This window comes from Pongo abelii, chromosome 19 (genome assembly GCF_028885655.2).
Source record: "Pongo abelii isolate AG06213 chromosome 19, NHGRI_mPonAbe1-v2.0_pri, whole genome shotgun sequence".
Classification (NCBI taxonomy): Eukaryota; Metazoa; Chordata; class Mammalia; order Primates; family Hominidae; genus Pongo; species Pongo abelii.
Window position 1 is genome coordinate 53,446,964 of NC_072004.2, and position 26,508 is coordinate 53,473,471.

General features: G+C 46.6%; 3 protein-coding genes across 11 annotated transcripts in view; 2 read left to right on the top strand and 1 right to left on the bottom strand.

Moving 5' to 3' along the window:
* Positions 1-26,508, bottom strand: part of LOC129047292 (unconventional myosin-XIX-like) — an 86,427-nt gene that overhangs the window by 27,212 nt on the left and 32,707 nt on the right. Inside the window, 7 exon segments of the mRNA XM_063718753.1 lie at positions 1,483-1,596; positions 3,792-3,940; positions 4,301-4,439; positions 8,641-8,795; positions 9,283-9,604; positions 10,075-10,226; positions 18,187-18,271. Coding sequence (XP_063574823.1) covers positions 1,483-1,596; positions 3,792-3,940; positions 4,301-4,439; positions 8,641-8,652 — 414 coding nt within the window. The 5' untranslated portion in view covers positions 8,653-8,795; positions 9,283-9,604; positions 10,075-10,226; positions 18,187-18,271.
* On the top strand, positions 10,384-15,404 carry LOC129051371 (phosphatidylinositol-glycan biosynthesis class W protein). Of its 9 annotated transcripts, none has more exons than XM_063718755.1 (4): positions 10,384-11,711; positions 11,813-11,909; positions 12,813-12,908; positions 13,210-15,404. In XM_063718755.1, the coding sequence occupies exons 1-4, from the start codon at positions 11,484-11,486 to the stop codon at positions 14,730-14,732; spliced, it is 1,944 nt and encodes a 647-aa protein (XP_063574825.1). In that variant the 5' UTR covers positions 10,384-11,483; the 3' UTR covers positions 14,733-15,404. The 9 variants fall into 9 exon arrangements, with proteins under 9 accessions (XP_063574825.1, XP_063574826.1, XP_054392822.2 ...); XM_063718756.1 differs by having other exon boundaries at positions 12,816-12,908; XM_063718754.1 differs by lacking the exon at positions 12,813-12,908 and adding an exon at positions 12,663-12,773 and having other exon boundaries at positions 10,386-11,711.
* The window catches only part of LOC100434618 (gametogenetin-binding protein 2-like), a 33,978-nt gene continuing 28,485 nt past the window's right edge, over positions 21,016-26,508 (top strand). Inside the window, 2 exon segments of the mRNA XM_063718798.1 lie at positions 21,016-21,213; positions 21,731-21,896. Of these exon segments, the coding sequence (XP_063574868.1) occupies positions 21,804-21,896 (93 nt within the window). The 5' untranslated portion in view covers positions 21,016-21,213; positions 21,731-21,803.

The window sequence follows — 26,508 nt, forward strand, 5'->3', positions numbered from 1 at the left end:
CAGGAAAATAAGGGTTAAATCCTCATCAAAGTAGGAAGTGAACAGATAAGGTCCAAAACCAAAAAGTCACTAACAATATAAGCAGTAGTTTAAAAATACGGATGTAAACACCCAGATAAACTGATAAAAGATGTGCAAGTAACTGCCATCTGGAGAGAGGGAACAAGGTTGAAACACAAGGAGCAGGTTTGCTGTTTTTCTTTATAAGCTTTGTAGTATTGCTTGATTTTTTGAACTATGTAACTACATTACTATTTATTAAAAATAAATTTTTGAAAATATACCAGGCCCAGCCCAGGGCTACAGTGGCTGCTCAATAAAGGGTTACCAAGCTCTCTGGCCGGATGAGTCTTGGGCCAGGTTCAGCTTCAGTTCCCCAGAGCAATTCTGGGGGACAAGGCTTCGTTGAGAAGCTGGGCATAAGCCACTTCACTAGCCACCTTGATATAGCTCCTAGAGATCCCCTCCTAACCCAAGTCCAAGCCCTCATCCCTGCAACTTACTGTCTTTGTTTTCTTGTCTGTCTCTCTCAGCAGACTAAGTGCCCCCTGAAAGCTACATGTTGCATTTTTCATCCCACTGCCACCCCTCAGTGCCCAGCCAGAAGCCTAGAACGTGGCAAGTTCTCAGTGTTCAGCAATTCTCATATGTGAGTGAAGGCAGGAGGAGTTTACGGTCCAGAGTTCCTCATGAAGGTAAAAGTGTTGTGGAAAGGGCGAGGCAGCTGGGTGAGGCTTGTCAAGAAGGTGGCAAGGCCTTGGCCAATAGTCTCCTTTGACCAGCTGTGCAACTCCCCACTCATCTATATCCAACATCCTGTTATGGTTTTGCTACCCAGAAGGCCACATGGCCATACCAGGAGCTTCTGTCCTCCCCAACACCTGGCCCAATATACTGCCCTTGCCACCATGGGCAACCCAGAGGGTTCAGGTGGTCTACTCCAACAAACTCTTTCCCACAAGAACCCCAGCTACTTTGGAGGAGCACTGCCACATGCCAAGCATGCCACCAGGTGCCATATGTACAGTGACTCATTTAACTCTCACAGAAGTCCTATGAGTCAGGTGTTGGTCCTCCCCTTCCATTTTACAAGTGGAAGAACTGAGAGCTTTGCAGAAGCTAAGTACTTTTCTGATGTGTTCTTAACCACTATGCTGGAATCCCCAGCAGCTGACTTTTCTTTCCAGTGGTGTCAGAGCTGGGAGAGACTTTCAATGAGAAAATAAGGCTTAGAAAGGAAGCTTCATTCCTATTTCACCCAGGGTGATGGCAGAGCTAGCAGTACAGCCTGGACTGGAATCCTGTCTCTTGACTTCTGGCTCAGTGCTAGCCCACCATTGTGCACCAACCCCAGCTTCAGCCAGCGTATCTGGGAATAATTAGGAAGCAAACAACTCCACAAGGAAGGCCAAGGAATGACCCCTGCCTCCCTGTCCACCCAGCCAGTCGTGAGTTGACAGGATGGGAAAGACGTCTTCCTACCTTTCCAGCACCACTCTCTCCACTGACAACAATAGACTGGTTGACTGGTTCAATCAGGCTCTTGACATTCCTGTAGGTCTGTTCACCCACAGTGAACACATGGGGCTTCAGTTTCTGGAACATCAAGGAGTGAAAGGTCATGTGAGGGAATGCCTGTTTTTCAATGATGACTGAGCCAATGATGACTGAGATGGGGAGGCTGCCAATAGCAGTGGTGGGATGCTTCCTCCAGAAAAATTTTCTGGATGTCACAGTGTTAGGCCCAACTTTAGAACCCCTATGCTGGCTTTACCTACTCATCTTCTCTCAGCCTAGAAGCAGTGCTAGCCTTGACCAGTTTATAACATTAACACTTTATACTCCCATCTTATCTTGCTTTAATTGTCTTATCCTTCTGCCTATTACTTCATTTTACTATAATTTGCAATTTGCAAAGTTCCTATAAACTACTAAGTCTGTCCACTAATTGGAAATATAACCGTATTTTATACATAAGGAATGTGAGGTTCAGAGGAGTTAAATAACCTTTCAAGGCCACTCAGCAAGTAAGTATATCCACATGACTTAAATTCCAAAACCACTGTTCTCCTTTTCTTCAACAACTATTAACTGTCTTCAATGTACTAGGCATCAATCAAGCTGGATGCTAAGGAAACATAGGAGACTACAACTTGGCTTTTACTTTTCAGGAGGCAGGGCAGACAGCAGACAGGGCTCTCAGGACAGACTTCCCCTGGATTCCAACTGGATACCTCATCATGCATGAACTTCTGGAGGGCCACGCCTCCACAATGCCCAGCTAACCCAGCCAGCAGTGATCACTTAGCCACAGCTTGCTGAGGGAGAAGGCAACTGTTCCATATGGCATCAGAGCCACTCCTCTCTACACCTGCCCTTGCCCCAGCCACCTATCACCTAGAGGGATACAAAGCCTCCAACTGTTGTCTCTGCCTCCTGCCTCACCTTCTTAAACCCAACTCCCAGAGTAATTATTCGTCTAGTGGGTTCTGTTCCCAGTCCCACCTCTACCTGGATGAAGACGCTCTGCAGATTCTCTCTGCCTCCTATGGTGCTTCAGACTCTTCACAAACAACCCTGGCTTTCTCGTCTTCCTGCTCTCATCTACTCCCTCTTGCCCCCAAGACCTCCCTCCTGCCAGCAAGTTTTCTCTCACCTCTCCCTGAATGCATCACGCACTTTTACACCAACAAGCTCATTACCTGTCTGTACCTCCACCACCCCACCCCAAATAACTTATCCTTTTCTCAGTAAAAGAATAAGTTACTTTCCTCAGTAGAGATAAACATATGCTGAATTTTCCAGGGCAATCCTTATCGTGCATAATTTCATTCTTTTCTAAAAAGGCAGTTTTGCTGGACTCAGTGGCTCATGCCTATAATCTCAGCACTTTGGGAGGCTACGGCGGGTGGATCACTTGAGGTCAGGAGTTCGAGACCAGCCTGGCCAACATGGTGAAACCCCATCTCTACTAAAATACAAAAATTAGCCAGGCATGGTGGTGGGCACCTGTAGTCCCAGCTACTCGGGAGGCTGAGGCACAAGAATCACTTGAACCCTGGAGGCGGAGGTTGCGGTGAGTCAAGATCGCACTACTGCGCTCCACCCTGGGTGACAGGGAGAGACTCAGTCTCAAAATAAATAGGGCCGGGTGCGGTGGCTCACACCTGTAATTCCAGCACTTTGGGAGGCCGAGGTGGGTGGATCACCTGATGTCAGGAGTTTGAGACCAGCCTGACCAATATGGAGAAACTCCATCTCTTCTAAAAATACAAAATTAGCCAGGTGTGGTGGCATATGCCTGTAATCCCAGCTACTGAGGAAGCTGAAGCAGGAGAATTGCTTGAACTCAGGAGGTGGAGGTTGCGCTGAGCCCAGATCACGCCATTGCACTCCAGCCTGGGCAATAAGAGTGAAACTCCATCTCAAAATAAATGAATAATTAAAAAAAAATAAGGTAGTTTGTTAAATACACAAATATATAATACCTTTATAAATCCTTTCCTGTTAATAAAACCACAAACAAGAAAAAAAATCCTTTCTCTTATGTCTCTATTTTAGGTTTCAAACTCAGTTAAACAAATATTTATTCCCCACTTTGCACCTTCTGTCCTGTAGTCAGTTCTTTATGGTTCAAAATTCTGCCAGCTCCTATTGGGCAGGCCATGGCACTAGCAGACTCTGAATGACCACATGGCTGGTGAATAGATGAATAAGGACAGGGGTAACTGCAAAGAGGTTTAGTGGGAGGTAGAGGAGCCCTGAGGCCACAGGCAGCGGCAGAGCCTTACCTGGGGCTGAGGCGCAGCATGGTACTCTCTCATTAGCTCGGGCGAGTAGAGCTGAGGAACAGGCTTGAAGGGGTTCAAGGCTACCAGGGTGCAGCCAGCATTAGTGTAGAATGTGTCTGCCATGTACCGGGCCTGCAGGCACCTCAGGACTGAGGCAGAGATGCCTTTAGCAAACTCGGGCTCAAATATAGTCAAACCACACACACAGACATCTACTTAAGTAACAGCCCTCTTTCTGCAATTAGCCAAGAATCATTAAATCCCAGCAGCTCCCTGAAGAACAGATATAAGATCTAATTAAGACGAGCTCCAAATCTGAAGCAAAGCATGCCCTGGGGAGCCCAGGTGCAGCTGTCATGCTCCCTCAGGCGGAGGTCTGGAGCAGCCCACCTGGCTCCAGATTAGGAGTCCTGCTGACCTCCGTCTGACCTGGAGAAGCTGTGCTGACTACTCTCATCACACCTCCAACCTACTGGAGATGGTACTCTTGAGGAATGGGAGGCCCATACCTGTCTCTAGTGTCACAGGATTCACCCTAGTGAGGTCATCCAGCTTGTACAGCAGGACCTCCCCACCCAGGAACTCCTGCAGGTCTTCTCTGAGGTACTCCCTGGCTTGGCCATCAGACCCCAGATTGTGGCCATTGACCTGGAAGAGATAACATGAAGGTGAGGCCAGGCGCAGTGGCTCACGCCTATAATCCCAGCACTCTGGGAGGCCAAGGCGGGCGGGTCACAAGGTGAAGAGATCGAGACCATCCTGGCTAACACGGTGACACCCTGTCTCTACTTAAAAAAATACAAAAAATTAGCCAGGCGTGGCGGGCGCCTGTAGTCCCAGCTACTCGGAAGGCTGAGGCAGGAGAATGGCGTGAACCTGGGAGGCGGAGCTTGCAGTGAGCCAACATTGTGCTACTGCACTCCAGCCTGGGCGACAGAGCAAGACTCTGTCTCAAAAAAAACCAAAAAAAACAAAAAAAACCAAGAAACCAAAAAACATAAAGGCCATGACAGCTGGTACTCGGAACAGCTGGCAGCTACAGAAGGGTGGGAACCTGTATAGTAGAAGGAGACTCTGGTATCATAGTCTGGTTGGGTTCAAATTTCAGTTCTGCCTCTTACTAGCCCTGTGAGCCTGGGTAAGTTACCCTCTTTGAGTCACAGTTTCTTTATTCGTAAATAAAGGAAAATAAACTCAACTGACAGGGTTATTGGGAAGAAAAGCAAGAAGAGATATACAAAGCATTTAGTCAGTGCCCGGCATACAGCATGTACTCAACAAATGCTATCTCTTCTGCCAAGAGCTCCGGCCACTTAAGTAGCACTTCCAGGCTACTAGCCTTATTAGAAATAAGGCTATAGGAATGTTGCAAAGGAAAAGAACCATGGGTTAGGCCTTTTTGGGAAGAGACAGTTCAGCTTTTGATGTAAAACAGCTGTACCTTCTGAGAGAGGTAGCCCCACGTCTTCATCACCTGCCTTTTGTGGCTTAAATTTAGGCTGGCTAATGAATTGGTTCCCTTGGCCGGAGTCTGCTTGAGAGACAGCCTGGCTCAGAAGGCTATCTGAGGTCAAGAATAGGCACCAAGGGAACAGGTCCTTTCTCCTCCCTTGCCTATCTTTTTTTTTCCTTTCTTTTTTAAGAGATGCAATCTTGCTCTGCTACCCAGGCTGCAGTGCAGTGGTGTGATCATATCTCACTGCAGCCTCCAACTCCTGAGCTCAAGTGATCCTTCTGCCTCAGCTTCCCAAGTAATTGGGACTAGAGGCATGAGTCACCCTATCTTCCTTTGCCCGTCCTTGATGTCAAACCTTTCCACATGTATCATCTCTCCACTTCCTCCCATGGTCCCATTTCTCCTACTGTCTCCTTTGGGGATGCAAGAAAGATAGAGTGGGGGTTGAAGACAGGTATCTTGCTGAAATGTGCTTTTGAAGGAAGAGGTCTGTGATACAACAGGTGAATTTCCAATGAGAATGGTGAGCCTAAAATTTCAAACCTCTCATAGAAATAAGCCATGGTGGCAAGTTTCCTCCAAGAGGCCCAGTAATGCATTTCTTCCAAAACCACTGCCTGTTCTCTGAACTTTGGGCCCACTATAATGCACAAGGTAGGCTCTTGGCCTCCAGAGTAACTGCTGAGGTCAGAGCACAGCTATATCTATGCATATCCCTCTGCTTTTATGAAGGGGAAAAAAAAACACCACCACACAAACCACTCACAAACACAGACACAATTTATGAAGAGTTCTGATCCAACCAGAGTGGCATCTGAGTATAGTGATCAAGTACCTGGACTTGAAAGTTAGTTGTCTGGCTTTGAATCCTGATTCTACCTCTTATAGTTATATTACTCTTATGTTAATTTCTTCATCTCTTTGTGCCTCAATTCTCCTCATCTGGTCCCTGTAATCCCAGCTACTTGGGAGGCTGAGGTAGAAGAACCACTTGGGCCTAAAAGTTCGAGGCTGCAATGAGTTATGATCGTACCACTGCACTCTAGCCTGGCCAACAGAGCAAAACCTTGTCTCTAAAGTAAAAAATAAAAATAGAAAAATTTCCAGCTGGCCATAGTGGCTCAAGCCTGTAATCTCAGCACTTAGGGAGGCCAAGGTGACCCTGTCTCTATAAAAAATATTTAAAAATTAGCTGGGTGTTATGGTATGTGCCTGTAACCCCAGCTATTCTAGAGGCTGACGCAGGAGAGTTGCTTAAGCCCAGGAGGCTGAGGCTGCAGTGAGCTATGGTGATATCACTGCACTGGGCAACAAAGTGAGACCCTGTTTCTAAATAATTTTTTAAAGTTCTTTTCTGTAAAATGGGATAATGGTACCTACCTCACAGATACAAGCACATAAACACATGAAGGATTTAGAAAGGCCATCTGGAATCTGCCAAAAGGGGTTAGCTATTCTTCTAAAAGTGGCTTTTGTATTTTTTTTTTTTGACACAGAGTCTCGCCCTATCGCCCAGGCTGGAGTGCAGTGGCACAGTCTTGGCTCACTGCAACCTCTGTCTCCCAGGTTCAAGTGATTCTCATGTCTCAGCCACCCAAGTAACTGGGATCACAGGTATGCACCACCATACCTGGCTAGTTTTTGTATTTTTAGTAGAAATAGGGTTTTGCCATGTTGGCCAGACTGGTCTCGAACTCTTGGCCTCAGGTGATCTGCCCGTCTCGACCTCCCAAAGTATTGGGATTACAGGCATGAGCCACCGTGCCTGGCCTTATTTATTTATTTATTTATTTAAGAGACAGGGTCTCACGGATGGGTGCGGTGGCTCACGCCTGTAAAAGCACTTGGGGAGGCCGAGGCGGACGGATCACCTAAGGTCAGGAGTTTGAGACCAGCCTTGTCAACAGAGTGAGACTCCATCTCTAAAATAAAAATAAATAAATAAATAAATAAATAAAAATTATTAAAAAAAATTTAGAGGCCGGGCGCGGTGGCTCACGCCTGTAGTCCCAGCACTTTGGGAGGCCGAGGTGGGTGGATCATGAGGTCAGGAGATCAAGACCATCCTGGCTAACACGGTGAAACCCCATCTCTACTAAAAAATACAAAAAATTAGCCAGGCGTGGTGGCTGGCGCCTGTAGTCCCAACTACTCGAGAAGCTGAGGCAGGAGAATGGCATGAACCTGGGAGGCGGAGGTTGCAGTGAGCCAAGATCAAGCCACTACATTCCAGCCTGGGTGACAGAGTGAGACTCTGTCTCAAAAAAAAAAAAAAAAAAAAAAAAAGGAAAATAGAGATAAGCAAAAGGAGCATAAAAATCCATAATCATACTACCCAGAAATAACCAATATTTTAGAGAATATCATAGGTTTTTTCCCTACATATTTTAAGAACACTGAAAAGTATTATATTTTTGTGTAACTTGCTTTATTCCATTGTATTGATATACCTTTTTTTAATAAGAGAAAAAAAGTTAAAAATAAGCAATAAAAAAGCCCAGAGCAGTCAACTGTTTTGCCTACTTCTTACCTTCAAATCTGTTCCAGGAGCCATATGGCTGGAAGGTCAAGCTGCCGTGTCTACTATGGCTCCCTTGAGGCTGGCAGGCCCCACACCTGGCTGCTACCTTGCTGAGTTCAGGCACTTACCTACCCAAGACTCCACTAGACTCTGAGCTCCCTGAGGGCAAGCACCACCCTCAACATCTGCCTCAGCCCAGTGCCTGGCAATACTTGGTACAATAAAAAGTCAGCAAATAAGTACTGCCACTCTCTCAGGACCAAGAGCTACACACGAAGGATGATATGGGTATGAGATAGAGCTCCACTGTAAAGGGTGATTTGGAATCCTATAGGCCTGGGGCAACAGTAGCCTTTTCAGAGAGGCGGAGACATGGGGATCATGTAACCCATCATTCACTCATTAGAATCCTTCTATATTTCCTCATAGATAGTCTCCTACATTTCTGTACAGGCCGACCTCTTTGCCTGGAGTGCTTATTTTCCTTCTCCAAGTGGCTAATTCTTTCTTGTTCTTTAAGGCTTAGCTTCAAGGAGCACATCCTCTTGCAAGCCCTAGGCTTCTACTATGCCTCAACAATTCAGGTGGCAGGGACATCTCTCAGGACTTCCTCTGCAGAATTCCCAAAGTGCCCTAAGGATTCCCTTACCCATCCCACCTTACCTATCCCAAAGAAAGGAGCTAAAAACCACAAGACAGATTCAAATTAGGTATCAGGAAGAGTTTCTTGATGATGAGTAAAAGGCACTGGAGAGACAATTTGAGGAGAGAAAAGAGACCTTTAAGGGGGCTTTCCCTTCCTTCCAGGTTAGGGCTAGCAAAAGATGCTACAGGTGCTTGAGGGCCTGGGTTATCTAAGGTTGAGGTTTTACCTGCTGGAGCATCCTCCTTCAAAGTCGTCAGCCAGGGTTCTGGGTTGCAGGAGGTACAAGCAGTACTATCCACCTAGTCATGGGACCATGGGCTGGGGTATGGTTCCAACAAAGGGCTCAGTTCTGGAGGAATCTCAGACAAATCATTCCAGAGCCTGTGGCATGAGAGAGAAGACAAGGACCACACACAGGTGAGGGCTTTTCTGGGGTGACTCACTCACTCCTTCCCACCTAGCAGAAGCAACCAAAATGACATGCAAGGCAGGCCTGGGCAGAGAGTGGGCCTGTCCTTTCCCTTGCCAATTAGGAGACAGGGAAACTTTTATGAGAGCCTCAGAGGCTCCCCGGGGCAGTCTGATTACAGGGTTAGGATTTGGGTTGGGGTGGGGCTGCAAACCCTCCGGGTCAGTGTGCCATGGAGGAGGAAGAAGACGCTGGGGAGACAGAGAAGTCTTGTGCCCTGTCCTCTACACTACACAGAAATATCTTATTTCAGTGTAGCCAGTTGCTGGTGGGGAGGAGAGGCTGGAGTCATCTCTTGCTGCTCCAGGAAAGGTGTGGTGTGGTAGTTTACATCATAGTTCAACCACTCACTGGGTGTGTGATTCTGGGTCAGGCACATCACCTACCTCAATTTCTTACCTTGAAAATGGGGACAGTTAAATCTGCCTCATAAGGAGTGGTTGTGAAGGTCAATGAGGTCATGGTTTGACAGCACCGCACAAAGTACGAACTGAGTATTCACTCAGAGGATAAACACTGTTAGCACTACGACTAACGGTTGATGATCCATTTGGGAGCACTAATCAGGTGAACAGTCTAGTGTCAACTTCAAGAAGGTGAGGATTTCAGGGAGCTGAATCCATCTGGGAGGTGGAGTGTTGTGAGGCTGGGCCTAAGCCAATCTTTGAAGAATGGTTAAGTGACCCTCAGACTTGGAATTTTCTAGGCCTTGGCACCACCCCTAGCAAGGAGAGATGAGGCTGTGGGTGAAGCGCGCCTGCAATGGATTAACCCTGGTGGAGACTTTCTTAAGGCTCTGAATACATCAAGTCTTTAAAGAACCCAGGGATAGGGACTTCCATAGAAGCTGGAAAAAGGACAATTCAGGCGGAAACAGGCATCAGGACTGTGCTGGACCAGGAAAGGTGCGGTGCTACAGCCCTAGAAGATCTTGACCCTGGACACTGACTGTACCCCATCCAAGGGACAGCCATGCAGAGGGCTTCAGAGAACAAAGCTCTTTCAACTGGGAACTCATCTCAAGCAATAGGTCCAGAGAGGCAGCACAACAGGTTTGGGGTTTGAATCCAAAACCCAAGGCCCCTGGCACAGAACTCAAGAACTAAGCCTCACTCTGTTTCCTCGTTTACAAAACGGAGTGATAATATCCAGATCTCACGGGGCTAAATGAAGCGTTAAAGGGGCTAATACCTGTGAGAGCGCTCTGCAAATGTTATTACGATGCAGCATCAGCTCCTAGCTGGAGTCAAGTGAGATGAGAGCCGTTTTCTCCAGTTCTCCCAGCTCCTGCTCCAGTCGGTTTCGCGGTTACCAGCCAAGAATTTCTGGAAAGGGTGTGACCACTGTGGGCAGAAGGGAGACAGTAATGAGTAAATGGAACACCGAATCAAGGCAAGTGGCAACCTGATCACCAGTCCCTCCTTCTCAGACTCAGTTTCTTTCTAGGCATGGAGGACAGTGGGAGGGCAGACGCTGAGAAGCGCTGGGTAAGGGTCTTCATGAGTCCAGCTGGCTCCGCCCCGAGGTTCCCGGCGGGAACCGGGGACTCATGGTCCGGGCGTCTTGCCGCAAACCCAGGGCTGGGATGCCGTTCCGGAAGCACCTAGCACGGAGAGAGTATGTCCTTCCCAGGAAGGTGGACGTGACCCCAGCCAAGGGCGCAGCTCCCCTGACAGCTCCCGGGACAAGCCGCCCCCTCCCGGGGTCCTGAGTTGGGCGAAGAGTGGAGCAAGGACCCTCTCCCCACGCAGGCCGCCCCCCTGCCGGCCAGGCGGAAAGGTGGAAAGGTGATCAAGAAAGACTTCTGTTTCAAGCAAGAGCCAAGAGCTGGGCTACCCCCTCGTGAGACACAAGAGGGTCAAAAGGAAAAGGCAAAAAGAAGGGAAACGGAGCTTTGGAAGGGGAAGTGGAGACGCCTACTCCTTCCTCAGCGCTGCGGGGCAAAATGAGCTCCCAACTCCCTTCCGCGTCTGAAGGGCTTCAGATATGGGATCGGGTTGACACTCACCGGTCCCACGGCCCGAGCCGCAGTGCTTAAGGCCCCCGCCCGGCCAGACTTGGAAAGGCGGGCGGGCCAGGTCAGGTGGCGGGAAGAATACGGGCAGAGGAGAAAAGAGGAGGGGCAAGAGCGTGCAGTGAGGAGAAGAACCTGGGACCGCCGAACCGCACCCCGTCGCCTGTGGCACTGGCTAAGTGGCCGAGGGTCGGCCGGCTCCTCCCCAGGGGCGGGGCGCGCACTCGCGGTGCGGGGCGCACGTGGCTTGCCCGGGACACCTGGTCCGGCTTGCGGGCTCCAACTACGGTGAGATGTTTTGCGACCCTGGGGTAAAATGAGGGTAAAGCGGCAGCTTCCCACGTTCTAGGGGAGAAGCGCAGAAGCACAGTTTCCTGGGCCTTCGGGCGCCCCCAGGGCTGGGGGTCTTTCAGTAGAGGTCGCCGCCGCGGAGTCTTGTGCGGGTCCAGCAGACCCCATTACCCTGATAGGGCCTCGCCGTGAGGTCTGAGGGGCCGTGTGAGGTGCACGGCGTGCCGTTTCTTCTCCAGGCGTTCCTCTCAGGGCTACAGCCCTAGAAGATCTGGCCTGCACCAGCCTAAAGGACATGACAGGAGTGGGTAGCCCATGGGACACTGGGAGGAGCGCCATGATAGGCGGAGACGCGCGGAATCGGCCCGCCCAGAAGTGCCAGCTGCCTGCGTCGGCGGGAAGTGCCGCGCGGGAGGCGGAAGCGGATGGTTCCCGCGTGGTTTGGCGGGTGCAGCGGGAGTCCGGCGGCCCTGCCCACGTAGACTGTCTGCTGGGGGCGCCGGCACCTTTTGGAGCACGTGAGGTATATGGGTAGTGCGCGGCCAGGTCGGGCGTCTGTTAGGAAAAAGACTTTTTATTTTTATGTTTATTTTTTAAGAGACGGAGTCTCGCTCTGTCGCCCAGGTAGGAGTGCAGTGGCGCGATCTCGGCTCACTGCTGCCTTCAACCTCTGGACTCAAGCAATCCTCCGCCTCAGCCTGGCGAGTGGCTGGGATTAGAGGCGCGCACCACCAAGCTCAGCTAATTTTTAATTTTTCTTTTTTTTTTTTTTCACTCCTGGCCTTAAGCGATCCTCTCTCCTCCCAAAGCGCTAGGATTGCATGCATGAGCCACTTCTCTCCGCTAGGACTTTTATTTTTAATGGTCAACTGATTTGAGTAGGTTACTGTGAAGTATTGTCACAGGTTCCAGACAGGCCATAATGCACGCATGCATTCGCTTACTTATTCAGCTCATGGTACACTGAGAAACTCTAGGTTCATGTTTAACCAACAAATGTGTTCTTCCAGTATGCCGTTTTTCAGACAATGATGTGTGGCATTCAGAGGTGTTTTACAACCCTTAATAAAAGAGCAACTAACACTAGTATGTGCTATACATCCATTCTTAATGCATCCATCGTACCTACTTCCATCCTAACCTGAAAACATAACTGTCTGTAAATGAGGAAAGGAGCAGCCTGGGGATCCAGAAATCACTGCAGGGGTCACGTTTTGTACCGAGGCAGTAGGTTTGGAGAGGCTCTGAACTGGAACCAAGGCCCCCAACTTCAAAATGTACTTGGTCCCTAGCCTTTGAATTTGCTTTAAAGTCATTAGTAAATCCTATTCAATTTTCATCAAAGAATCTTCATGATACGTACTGTGCTCTATAATAGAAATTCCCATCTGCCTATGATGCCATTCTCAGAGTTTGTATCCCAAATTCGCTTTCTTTTCCTTTGCTTTTTCTTTTCTTTTTCTGTTTGAGACAGTCAACAGTCTCACTCTGCGGCCCAGGCTGGAGTGCAATGGCTCACTCCAAACTCTGCTTTCCCGGTTCAAGCGATTCTCCTGCCTCATCTCTCAAGTAGCTGGGATTACAGGTGGGTACCATCACTTCTGGCTAATTTTTGTATTTTTAGTAGAGACGGGCTTTCACCATGTTGACCAGGCTGGTCTCGAACTCTTGACCTCAGGTGATCCTCCCACCTCGGCCTCCCAAAGTGCTAGGATTACAGGTGTGAGCCACCGCGCCTGGCCCCAAATTCACTTTCTTTGTGAGTCTGTCTTGTACAGGGAATAGCTGAAGCTTTGTAACCAATAATTTCATATTATTAGTATGACATTTCTATCTGAACACATTAGTGTTAAGCTTCTTCCCACAATCCTCGGAAGGGGAATCACAAATCCTAGGTGAACTCATTAGGGCCCAAAGTTCTGCTCTGAAATCTAGTAATAAGAGTAAAATTAAGCCAGGTGTGCTAATTACACAAGAATGCTGCTTTTCACAAATCCATTCCTTTGCTCTTGTTTTCACAGGAAGAAAAATGTCTGAAAAGCAGATGAAGGAAGCTTTTGTCAGTAACCTCAATGGAACCACCGTGCTGGAAATCACCCAGGGATTGTGCTTTCCTGCATTCTGTATCCTGTGCAGAGGGTTCCTGATCATTTTCTCACAGTACTTGTGTTCTTTTTCACATACCTGGAAAACTAGATTCTTCATTGACTTTGTTGTCCTAATAGTTCCCATGGTAGCCACTTTGACCATTTGGGCTTCATTTATCCTCCTTGAGCTTCTTGGTGTAATTATCTTTGGGGCAGGGCTGTTGTATCAAATATACCGAAGGAGGACCTGCTATGCCAGACTGCCTTTCCTAAAAATCCTTGAAAAATTCTTGAACATCAGTCTAGAATCAGAATGCATTCCAGCCATCTCCTGTTTCCGTGTAATTACCAGTGCATTTACTGCTATTGCTATTTTGGCTGTGGACTTCCCACTTTTTCCCAGAAGATTTGCCAAAACTGAGCTCTATGGGACAGGAGCAATGGATTTTGGAGTAGGTGGCTTTGTTTTTGGGTCTGCAATGGTTTGTCTAGAGGTCAGGAGGAGAAAATATATGGAAGGGTCCAAATTGCGTTACTTTACAAACTCACTATACTCTGTATGGCCATTAGTCTTCCTAGGAATCGGACGATTAGCCATTATAAAATCAATAGGCTATCAGGAACATTTAACTGAGTATGGAGTTCACTGGAACTTTTTCTTTACCATAATAGTTGTGAAATTGATAACACCACTGCTTTTGATTATTTTTCCCCTAAATAAGTCCTGGATTATTGCCCTCAGCATTACTATATTATACCAGCTAGCCCTTGACTTTACCTCACTGAAGAGGTTAATATTATATGGCACTGATGGTAGTGGCACACGGGTTGGTCTATTAAATGCCAACCGTGAAGGAATAATCTCTACCCTGGGGTATGTGGCAATACACATGGCTGGTGTGCAAACAGGGTTATACATGCATAAGAACCGATCACATATCAAAGACTTGATAAAAGTAGCCTGTTTTCTTTTACTAGCAGCTATTAGCCTCTTCATATCTCTTTACGTAGTTCAAGTAAATGTAGAAGCAGTATCTCGAAGAATGGCAAATTTAGCCTTTTGTATTTGGATAGTTGCTTCTAGCCTGATCCTTCTTAGTAGTTTATTACTGGGTGATATAATTTTGAGTTTTGCCAAATTTCTAATTAATGGAGCTCTAGTACCATGTTCTTGGAAACTTATCCAGTCACCTGTTACAAATAAAAAGCATTCAGAATCTTTAGTCCCTGAAGCTGAAAGAATGGAACCCAGTCTTTGTTTAATCACAGCTCTAAACAGAAAACAGTTAATATTTTTCTTGCTGTCAAATATAACAACTGGCCTGATCAACCTGATGGTAGATACATTACACAGCAGTACCTTGTGGGCCTTATTTGTGGTCAATCTCTATATGTTTTCCAACTGTTTAATTGTATATGTACTATATTTGCAAGATAAGACTATACAATTTTGGTGATCAGCAGGGGTAGGATATGTAAGTATTTGGGCAATATTTAATGAGGAATATTAATTGTAAAGAAATTGTGCTTTTGGCAACAGTGTTAACCATATTTTATTATAAAATACTTTCAGTCATCTGAACAGTAGTGATGCTTAATTATTTTTTTTTTTTTGAGACAGAGTCTCACTCTGTTACCCAGGCTGGAGTGTAGTGGTGCCATCTCAGCTCACTGCAACCTCCACCTCCCAGGTTCAAGCAATTCTCCTGCCTCAGCCTCCTGAGTAGCTGGCACTGTAGGCATGCACCACCATGCCCAGCTAATTTTTGTATTTTTAGTAGAGATGGGGTTTTGCCATATTGGCCAGGCTGGTCTCAAACTCCTGAACTCAAGTGATACACCCACCTTGGCCTCCCAAAGTGCTGGGATTACAAGTGTGAGCCACCACACTGGGCCAATGCTTAATATTTTAATGTATCTCAACAATAAAACCAAGAAGAAACAAAGCCTTTTGACTTGTTAGAATGTATTAAGTAGTATTTTAAAGAAACTTTATAGTTGTGACATTGAAAGACTTGGGGTGGGGGGAGGAAAATTTTTACTTTCCATCTTAATGTAACCTTATGCTATTCTGTATTTTTACTGTATATTGCTTTTACAATAAATATAAAATGAAATGTTTATGTTGACATTTCAGTGTGAACTGTGGATTGTCAATACTTGTTTATTGCTCAATTTAAATTTTTGAATAAAACCTAGGACTAAGAAGCAAATGTTTAAAATCAAATACTCCAGTGTGCAGATGGGTGGATAAAAAAAGAAAAATTTTAAAAATAAAATAAAGAAATTACTTATATACTATGAAGTCAGACAGTTAAATGTACCAAAGAATAGACGGAAGGCTGGGCATGGTGACTCACGCCTATAATCCTAGTACTTTGGGAGGCTGAGGTGGGAGGATCGCTTGGGCCCAGGAGTTCAAGACCATCCTGGGAAACATAGTGAGACCCTGTCTACAAAAAAAATAGACTGAATTGGATGTTGTATTATAGTTTATACACATAATAATTACGAGACAAAGTTTTGCTTTGGGATTAATTCATCTTTTAGCCTACCCTATGCTAGGGATTTAAGAAGCACAGCACAAATTTCCTGATACCTCAGAGCTTGCAATCTAGTGGAGGAAACAGACATTAAACATCCATTGTGAAATACTAAGCTATGAAGAAAAAGCATAGGTTGTCAAGAGTGTCAAATCAAGAACTGACCTAGTAAGGAGTCAAGTTTTCCCCACAGATGTTTTTTTTTGAGCTACAGCTGATTAGTGGGATGAGGAGTTATAAAAGTCTTATATGTCTGGGGGTTGGGGGGCAAATGGCAGAGAACATTATAGATGGATGACTCCCTCAGCAAACGTCCTACGTTGGGAGGGCACCAAGCACATAATGGAATTGAAAGAAGGCTGAACACAGAAAAAGGAAGAGCACGGGCAGAGAGCTGGAGAGGCAGGCAGGGGCCACATCAGGGAAAGGAGAACCAATAAGAAAGATGAGAGTCATCAAGTACCCAGTGTAATTTAATAAAACTATGGCTAAATTAAGGTTTAATTTAATTTTAATCTTTAACAAATAGAGATGGGGTTGCCCAGGCTGGTCTCAAATTCCTGGCCTCTTGTGATCCTCCCATCACAGCCTCCCAAAGTGCTGGGATTACAGGCGTTGTGATCCTGGCCTATAATAACGTTTAATAGTCTACTGTCTTTTTTTTTTTGAGATGGAGTCTTGCTCTGTCTCCCAGGCTGGAGTGCAGTGGCACAGCCTTGGCTCACTATACAACCTCCGCCTCCCAGGTTCAGGCAATTCTCCTGCCTCAGCCTCCCGAGGAGCTGGGATTACAGGCACGTGCCACTTCGCCCGGCTAATTTTTGTATTTTTAATAGAGATGAGGTTTCACCATGTTGGCCAGGCCAGTCTCAAACTCCTGACCTCAAGTGATCTGCCCGCCTTGGTCTCCCAAAGTGCTGGGATTTAGGCATGAGCCACCGCATCTGGCCAGGTGTGTTTATTTTTGACAGATAAAACAGAACTTCCCAGTGTCAGCTCATGAAAAAGAAAACCCAATCCACAGATCCTCAGATTTAGGTCACTATGGTAATTTAAATAACATTCTGTGGCCATAGATTGTCTTACCACATAAAACTGTGGTTATTATAATGAAACAACAAAAGGTCTTCTAATCAACTATCATTTTCCTTGCAACTATCAATTTTTGAGGGCAGAGGAGAGGGAAAGATAACAAAGTGAGGAGTAAGAAGAACATAATCTGTCCAGGACCTCAGCCTATCTATGCCCTTCAGAAAGTGACTCGCTCCCATAATTTTAATTTTTTTTTTTTTTTTGAGACGCAGTCTTGCTCTGTTGCCCAGGTTAGAGGGCACTAGCACGATCTCCTGCCTCTGCCTCCCGAATAGCTGGGACTACAGGTGCCCGCCACCAGGCCCTGCTAATTTTCTGTATTTTTATTAGAGACGGGGTTTCACCGTTAGCCAGGATGGTCTGGATCTCCTGACCTCATGATCCGCCCACCTCGGCCTCCCAAAGTGCTGGGATTACAGGTGCAAGTCACCGCACCCGGCCAATTTTAATTTTACACAATTATAAACTGGGGATGTCTACTACACGTGCCCCAATAGCTCTTGTGTGCCGAAGATGACAACCAGTTTTATTTTTATTGAGCATAAATGTCCAATGTATTTATATAAATCATACAAGAACCTTATGTTGTTCCCTAGGAGTTTAAATATAGTCTATGAAGCTAAAAAATAATAAGGAATACCTTGGTACTTTTCATTTTTTTAAAACCTAGGTAGCCTGAAGAACAGATAGATCTCATTTATGCCTGCATTTTGTGGCTAGCTTCTCACACATTTGGACCTAAGAAAAAGAATGGTATTTTGCTGATAATTTATTACAGCTCCATCCCTCCAACTGTTCTTTATTAGGTACCAGCAAAATGTGTTCTGCTGTTGATTGCCTTTGCTTTCCTGGCCTTTCAAATCCTTTGAACTTGCATTTTCACAATGCCAATATCAAAATGAAATAATAGGCAACAGACAACTGTCTTTTAATGTAGCAATTATATATTTCGTCAATTAGAGGTTTGCTCTAAAAGCAGATACTTTTCATTTTAAAGTACATAGGATAATACTCAAGAAATATTTGCTGCAGTACTAGTGGTTATGACTAAAAACAGAGCAATAGTGAAAATAAAAATAAGTGCCTACTCTAAAACCAGGAAGCTGCACAGTGAAAACTTTGAAAAATTATTTTGCCATGAAATAATTTTCTAAGCGTTTTCCTTGGGATATTGATTTTATTGTATCGATTGTATTATATTGTATTGTACTGCATTAGATTAGATTGGATTGGATTTATAGCACCCAGGCTACCTCCTTGAGAAACAGCAACTTACCTAGCAAATCTGCCTTTTTCGCCTTTAAGAATACGTTTTCATTGAATTCCTATTTGTCCAAAGATACTAAGTATGCTCAGTGGACCTAAGAGACAAACCCAAATTACGGAAAGTAAGCTCAGATGGTAAGAGACTTTTGGGATTTCATTTTATTACGTTTTATATATGTGTTTTAATGCCTTTTCATAGATTTAAATCCCCAGGGTGAATACTCCCTTCTTTGTTAGTACCTGGCGTGTGTTCAGTAGTCAAAGTAATTAAAATTAGCACCTATATAATGAGCTTGTCATTTTTAATGTTCTTTATCAACCAGAATCCTAATGAAATCTAAAAGGTTTAGGCCGGGCACGTTGGCTCACGCCTGTAATCCCAGCACTTTGGGAGGCCGAGGCAGGCGGATCAAGAGGTCAGGAGATCAAGACCATCCTGGCTAACACGGTGAAACCCCGTCTCTAATAAAAATACAAGAAATTAGCCGGGCGTGGTGGCAGGTGCCTGTAGTCCCAGCTACTCGGGAGGCTGAGGTAGGAGAATGGCATGAACCTGGGAGGCGGAGCTTGCAGTGAGCCGAGATAGCGCCACTGCACTCCAACCTGGGCGACAGAGCGAGACTCCGTCTCAAAAAAAAAAAGGTTTAAAGTGGGTACATTAATTGATGTACCACTATAGGAGCACCTCTAGATACTGAAGGCCACAGTATCTTGGCTCACTGCAACTTCCGCCTTCCCAGTTCAAGCGATTCTTCTGCCTCAGCCTCCCGGGTAGCTGGGATTAAAGGTGCTCGCCACCACGCCCAGCTCATTTTTGTATTTTTAGTAGAGACGGGGTTTCTCCATGTTGCCTAGGCTGGTCTCGAACTCCTGACCTCAAGTGATCTGCCCGCCTTGGCTTCCCAAAGTCTTGGGATTACAGGTGTTAGCCGCCGCCCCCGTCCTGGTTTGTTTGGTTTTGTTTTTTACATAAAACGCAAAATTCTCTAAAAATGTCCAAATTTTGGCTATGTATATGAACATCATACATACGTATTAGATTCAAGCTAATACATTCTTCTACTCTGCTAACATGGCCAGAAGACATAAAAAAAATTTTTTTTTGAGACGTAGTTTCGCTCTTGTCGCCCAGGCTGGAGCACAATGGCGTGATCTCGGATCATTGCAACCTCTGCCTCCCAGGTTCAAGTGATTCTCTTGCCTCAGCCTCCCGAGTAGCTGGGATAACAGGCGTGCGCCACCACGCTCGGCTAATTTTGTATTTTTAGTAGAGACTGGGTTTCACCATGTTGGTCAGGCCAGTCTCGAACTCTTGACCTCAAGTAATCCACCCACCTCGCCTCCCAAAGTGCTGGGATTACCGGCGTGAGCCATGGCTCCTGGCCCAGAAGACATAAATATTTGCCGGGTAATCACACCTTCGGGAATGAACAATGGTTCTTCGTTTCTTATGTCACACCGACCCTAACAATGACCACACAATGTACTAAGTCAACATGGCTAAGGGTGCACTATGGGTTTTCTGTTGTGAATCTCTAAGACTCCATGTGATAACCAAAATACTTTGTTTTGAGATGGAGTTTCGCTCTTGTTGCCCAGGCTGCCGTGCAATGGCGCGATCTGGGCTCACTGCAACCTCCGCCTCCCGGGTTCAAGTGATTCTCCTGTCTCAGCCTCCCTAGTAGCTGGGATTACAAGTACATGCCACCACGCCCGGTTAATTTTTGTATTTTTAGTAGAGACGGGGGTTTCATCATATTGGTCAGGCTGGTCTCGAACTCCTGACCTCAGGTGATCCACCCACCTCGGCCTCCCAAAGTTCTGGGATTACAGGCGTGAGCCACCATGCCCGACCCAAAATACTTTGTTTAAAGGTATCACAGCTCCAGCCTATTCTACCAGGAAATAGAGCAGTAAATTCATCTGTCCTTCAGATCACCAGGACTTTTACAGGCTAAATATCTTCACGACAGACCTCCAAAACCTTCAAGGTCAGAACTGAACGCACGGTGGCGAGAGGAACTGTCTTCACATCAGCTCTGCTTCCTCGGAGACGGCCAGAGGGAAAGGCCGTCGGCCAGTGGCAGTACTTCGCCCAAGAGAGTACCTGCTCACATTAACCCAGCCCAAGAAGTTCCTTTGGCCAAGACGCACACACACACCGCTGTCCGGTTTTCTATTTCCTTCCAGTGTAACGACAACCACAAGCTGTCAGCACTTCACTATTTGCGGTCCCTTCAGCGGGATCGGGATGCAGCTACGCAGCGGGCCCCTGGCGAGCCGCGGTGTCAGGGCCCTTTTCTCCTCTTCCCGCCGTGGGACGCGAATTCAGTGGCGTCAAGGGCCAAGAGCCAGACCTGAGTTTGTCTCTCACCCCCCGATGCTCGTCTCCCTTTTCTCACTGCCTTCCGCCCCCTCTGATCTCGACTTCTCGCAACCTATCCAGGTCCTCTCTGGGCCTCTGCCCTGAGTCAGCCCCGAATCAGACGGGCTTGACTTGCTGAAGGAATTCCCCTTCGAGAGGAGGCAGATTCCCCTCTACATAGACGACACCCTGATGTCGAGGGGCTTGCCCCTCGTCTCTGGGGAAGCCTTCCCGGCCCGCGGCTGGGGCCTGAGGTTGGGCCGATCACCCCTCCTACCAGTCCTAGTTCGGGTCTAGCGGAATGGCTGGGCTTCAAGGAGGGCGCCGGGCCCACGGGCGGGACGGCCAGGGCGGCCGCACACCCTCTGGGAGCAGATTTCTCCAGCGGGGTCCCTAGCGCGGCCGGCCCCAGTCTCGCGAGAGGACGTGGGCCCCGCCCGGCGCCCGACCCCGCCCGGCCCCACCTTCCCCTTGTCTGCCGCCCTCCCTCTTCCACTCCCCGCGGCGCGAGCGGCTGACTGCCCGGATAGGAAACGGCATTCGGAGCTGCGCTCCCGCCCAGGCCGGCCCTGACGCGGGCCTCGTCAGCCAGTAACAGGGAGCAGAGGTGGGAGTTAGCGAGGCTACCACGAAAACAGTGAAGGTCGGAACCGACAGCCTCCTCCGAGAAGGGTGAGGACAGGGTCTGACCCTCCCCCTTCCCTGGACTCCGCAGAGCCGCTGCGGGGTCGACCCCTCCCAGGGGCGGGGTCGCGCTGGGCAACTGCAGTCCTGGAGCCGACTGGGCGGGGTGCGCCCAGAAGCGGGGAGAACAGGTCAGCTGGGGGCAGAGAGCACACGGGCGGCGGGCGGCGGGGAGCAGGCTGCGAGGCCCAGGCCAGGGGTGGGGTCCTGGGGCCGGGACTCCTGCGGCGGGCGGGGAAGCCCCCGGCAGGCGGGTCCCTTCCGCCTCTCCTTTGGACCCTGACTAGAGGCCGGCGGGCGGGCGGGCGGGAGAGACGGAGGGAGCGCGGCGCGAGGGAGGCGGGTCCCGGCGGCGCTGGGCGCTGATTGGCTGAGCGCGTGTGGAATCGGGTGATGGGAAACGCAGCTCGGCTCTCCCGTCCCCTTCCGCTCCGCTCCCTGCTCCCCGTGGCGAATGTGCTGCGCGGCGGCGGGTGCTTACGCTCGCGGGGTTTGGCTGTGGCAGGCAGGAGCTGGGAGGAGGCGGCGGCGGCAGCTGGGAGGAGGTGGTGACGGTGGCAACGGCAGCGTCGGGGACGATGGCGCGACTGGTGGCAGTGTGCAGGGACGGGGAGGAGGAGTTCCCCTTCGAGAGGAGGCAGATTCCCCTCTACATAGACGACACTCTCACGGTGAGCGGGCAGGGCCGGGCTGGGCCAGCCGCTCCCCTGGCAGCTGTTTCCCCTCCTCCGCCTCCCCCAGGCCGAGCGCTGCGCACTGGAGAAAGAGTGTGTTGCAACTCCTAGGCGAGGCCTTCTCTTCAGCAGGCCGCACAAACTCGCCTTTGCAGTGGGTGGCTCGGTAACCTCTGTCGGCCCCAAGCCTAGAGCTCCGTACGCACTCCCTCTCTCCAGATTTTCCTTCTTTTGGAACCTTCTTCCTTGACCCTTTCCCTTTAGGAGACGCTGCTTTTGCCAAAGCACACGTCTCAGAGAGGGGTTGAAGGATCTTGAGCGTTTAGGGCCTACCCCGTACAGAAACCACCTACCCTCGGGGAGGCTTAATTACCTGGAAATGTCGCAGCTGCACTGCTACCTGTGTATTTTTTGTTTTAATACTGGTAGCTCTCACCACGTAAGCTTAGTTATTGGGGGCAGAGTGACATACTCGTGCACAGTCAAGATTCCACTAAAATGGTTTAATTTCGTTGTAAATAGTCTCGTATTGCCTAATGCATTAAAACTCTTGAAACGATTGTACTGCTAGGCCCTGTCTCTTCAAAACGGGCTTTCTTGGCATTATTTAGTTTACAGGTGGAGTTGTTTTTTTTTTTTTAAAGGAATTCAAATTATTGAATGTGTAAGAGTACTATAAAAAACTGATTGCTCATCTTGAGTGTCAAGACCCAGTTCCGGGTACTTTATTCTTTAGATTTGGTAGTGTAGCATTACCGACCCTCTCTGCCCTATGTTGCTGTACTATTTCCTTTAAAAGGAAATGGCTGAAATTTGAATTGAATCTGAACAGGAAATGAGTGCAGTTGCTTGCCACTATTTCTTAAGAAGTGAAATTAACCTTTTCCGAATATCTTGAAATCTGCGTTTTGATGATGCTGAAGCTTTGGATTATACATTGCTTATTTCGATAAGGTACACCTAAGTCTCTTCATCTCATCAGTATTCTTTTGCTATCAAAGGCAGTTGATCAGTTTTGTTCCTCAATATTTTTTTTTTCAAATGTCTACCGAAGTTTTTTTCAAATTTTATGTAAAATGCAAGTCATTGTAGAGATGCCAGTCTATGCCTTTATGCTTGCCAATCTCAATTAAGACTTGATTGAGCTGCAGTACTTTAAAAAGGATTAGAGGAGCTATTGAATGACTTAATTTATTAGAAGTTTTTCAGTGACAGCATCTACGATTATTCAGGTGCATTTATTTTTCATGAAAAACGGTAGAATGATTTGTTCTGACATAAAGTAAATAGTGTTGATGCATTAGAAATTGTGTGTCTTGATTATGATTTCTGTACTTTTTGCATTAGAAGTATAATGGACTTGTATTTTTAAATAGTTGAAACTAGCACTGTGATCATATTAAACAATGCATTTCTCGGTTTGGACTCCAGATAGGGATTCATTTGTTGATATTTTCTTTCTTCTCTCCCCTGCCAACATAAACACTTTTCTGAAGCATATAGTTATGATATCAGCCTTTAAGGTTTATTGTCCCACAATGGCTGTGGAGTTCAAAAAAAAAATTCAGTGAGTTTGGATATAAGATTATTATTTAATGAATAATCAACATAGGAAAGCATACCAAAACATAGGGAAAACCAACATAAATAGTCTTTAAAAGACATTAGTTCTTGGTATATTCACATAACCACCTTTGTGAATGCAACACGTTAATCTGTCATATAGCACTTTAAAATGGCCAACTTTTTAGGTGCTTTTATACTGTATTCTCTCCACAATGATGTGACTTTCCAAAATTTTCCACTGAAAAAGATGTAACCTTGCAATGTGGTTTAGTACGGAACTTACTTTGCACTGTATCTGGCGGTTGAATTTTGCTTTTTAATTATACTGTGGACTTGTGACTAAGGCAAATAAAACTTAAGCTCACTTAATTTAAATATCTCAAAATAACATTTAGGAAAAGGTGCAGTTTTTCTTTGCTTCAGAATGGGTTTTTATCACAAAGGAATGAGTGAGACATTTATTTGTGTTGGAACTTCTGCACAGTCATTGAATGCTGTGAGAATGTTAGTGAAAATTCTTGTCAAGGGAAACAAGTTTCTTTCAGGATATTCTGCCAAATACTATTGAAAGGGAGAATGCAGAGCAAAACACCTGTTGGGAGAGAAGGGGAAAAGGGAAGAGGGAAGGAAGATGCCCCATCAGAATTTTATGCTCTGCACTGTTCCTTTGATAGATGGCAGTGCATGCATGAAGTTAACCTTAGGTTTTGTCTTTGTCCCTAGGGTCTGTAGGTAATGCACTGAGGAAACATTGTTTGAACTTATTTCAAATAGTAGTCTTAGGATTTTGATAGTAGCTAAATGTTGCAATATAGTTACAATGTTTACAGGCAGTTGCAGACTTTATCATTTTAGTTGGGATGCTGAAACTCTACCCTTAGTTAAACTGTCAGTTGTAACTTGGACTTGTAAAATGAAATTAACGAACTTGTATGTAAAGAAGTAGCCTTAGGCCGGGTTTGGTGGCTCATGCTTGTAATCCTAGCACTTTGGGAGGCTGAGGCAGGTGGATTACTGGAGGTCAGGAATTCGAGACCAGCCTGGCCAACATGGCAAAACCCCGTCTCTATTAAAAATACAAAAATTAGCCAGGCATAGTGGTGGGCGCCTGTAATCCCAGCTACTCAGGAGGCTGAGGCAGGAGAATCCCTTGAACCCGGGAGGTGGAGGTTGCGGTGAGCCGAGATCGCACCACTGCACTCCAGCCTGGGCAACAAGAGCAAGACTCTGTCTCAAAAAAAAAAAAAAAGGTAGCCTTAGGCCCAGCGCTGTGGCTCACGCCTGTAATCCTAGCACTTTGGGAGGCCGAGGCCGGCGGATTGCCTGAGCTCAGGAGTTTGAGACCAGCCTGGGCAACGTAGTGAAAACCTGTCTCTACTGAAATACAAAAAAATCAGTGGGTGTGGTGGAGTGCGCCTGTAGACCCAGCTACTGATGAGGATGAGGCAAGAGAATTGATTGAACCCCCAGAGGCGGAGGTTGCAGTGAGCCGAGCTTGCGCCACTGCACTCCAGCCTGGGAGACAAAGTGAAACTGTTTCAAAAAAAAAAAAAAAAATAGCCTCTTCTTTTATGTGATATGTTGTATCCATGTTTAGAAGATTCCCATGGTAGTTCAGTGAGTTTGAACACTTGAGTATAGGATAGGGCTGATGTAGGTGTATTTGAGAAAATCCCAAATAAGTTGGTGGAATGGTGAAATATTTAAGAAAGTTTTATACTCTGGCTAAAATGTTGTTCAGTGTTACTACAATTATAAAATGACATATAATACAGATTTGATTTTAGAGAAGTCTGAAGAATTAAATTTTATTTATTTATTTTTTTTTGAGACAGAGTCTCGCTCTGTCGCCCAGGCTGGAGTACAGTGGCCTGATCTTGGCTCACTGCAACCTCTGCCTGTCGGGCTCAAGTGATTCTCCTGCCTCAGCCTCCTGAGTAGCTGGGATTACAAGTGTGCGTCACCACGCCCAGCTAATTTTTTTGTATTTTTAGAAGAGATGGGGTTTCCCTATGTTGGCCAGGCTGGTCTCAAACTCCTGACCTCAGGTCATCTGTCCACCTCGGCCTCCCAAAGTGCTGGGATTACAGGTGTGAGCCACCACACCCGGCCAAAATATATATTCCTTCTAAAATCTTGAAAAATAACTACAAAACAAATTACGCTTCATCATACTTCTCAGGGATAAGCAGCATTTGGTGTAATTTCAGTCCTAGACACACACATAGATACAGAGTTAATATATTGTTTTCTGTAACATTTTTTGTCCTTATTTATTTCACTAAATGTAATTTTGAAAACATTTTTTCTTGTCATTCTTAAACATTTTTAATGGCTGTGTAATATTCTGTTGTATGACATTCCGTAATTATTTTTCCAGTGTTGGACATGGAGGTTGTTCTAGTTTTTGCCATCAATAAACTGTAAGAACATAAATAATGCAAAAATCTTTGCATTAAAATGTTTTCTCAGGCTTTTGGAAGTGGAATTACTGGTTGGATCAAAGGATAAGAACCTTTTGTAAAGTTCCAGGTACATATTGTCAGATTGCTATGATATGTCTTTTTTTTTTCTTTTTTCTTTTTTTTTTGTTTGAGACGGAGTCTCACTGTGTCACCTAGGCTGGAGTGCAGTGGTGTGATCTTGGCTCACTGCAACCTCTGCCTTCCAGGTTCAGGTGATTCTTGGGCCTCAACCTCCTGAGTAGCTGGGATTACAGGCGCCCGCCACCATGCCCGGCTAGTTTTTGTATTTTTAGTAGAGACCAGGCTTCACCATTTTGGCCAGGCTGGTCTCAAACTCCTGACCTCAAGTGATCCACCTGCCTCGGCCTCCCAAAGTGGTGGGATTACAGGCGTGAGCCACTGCGCCCGGCCAGATTGTTACATTTCTGCATTGCAGTTTGCTCTCCTAGTTTAAACCAATCTAAATAGACTACTCTGATAAGAGTTTGGGGTTTTGTTTTTTTTTTTTTTCTTTTTGTTCTTGTTTGCATGTACAGCATTAATCTGATAAGAGTTCTTAATGTCTTACACTTTAAAAA

Excerpts from the sequence above, each read along its gene's own strand:
- LOC129051371 (XM_063718754.1), top strand. The coding sequence starts at position 11,484 with ATGACAGGAGTGGGTAGCCCATGGGACACTGGGAGGAGCGCCATGATA. Across the intron at positions 11,712-11,812 it reads CACCTTTTGGAGCACGTGAG|GTAGGAGTGCAGTGGCGCGA; the intron begins GTATATGGGTAG and ends TCTGTCGCCCAG. Across the intron at positions 11,910-12,662 it reads GCGAGTGGCTGGGATTAGAG|TCAACAGTCTCACTCTGCGG; the intron begins GCGCGCACCACC and ends TGTTTGAGACAG.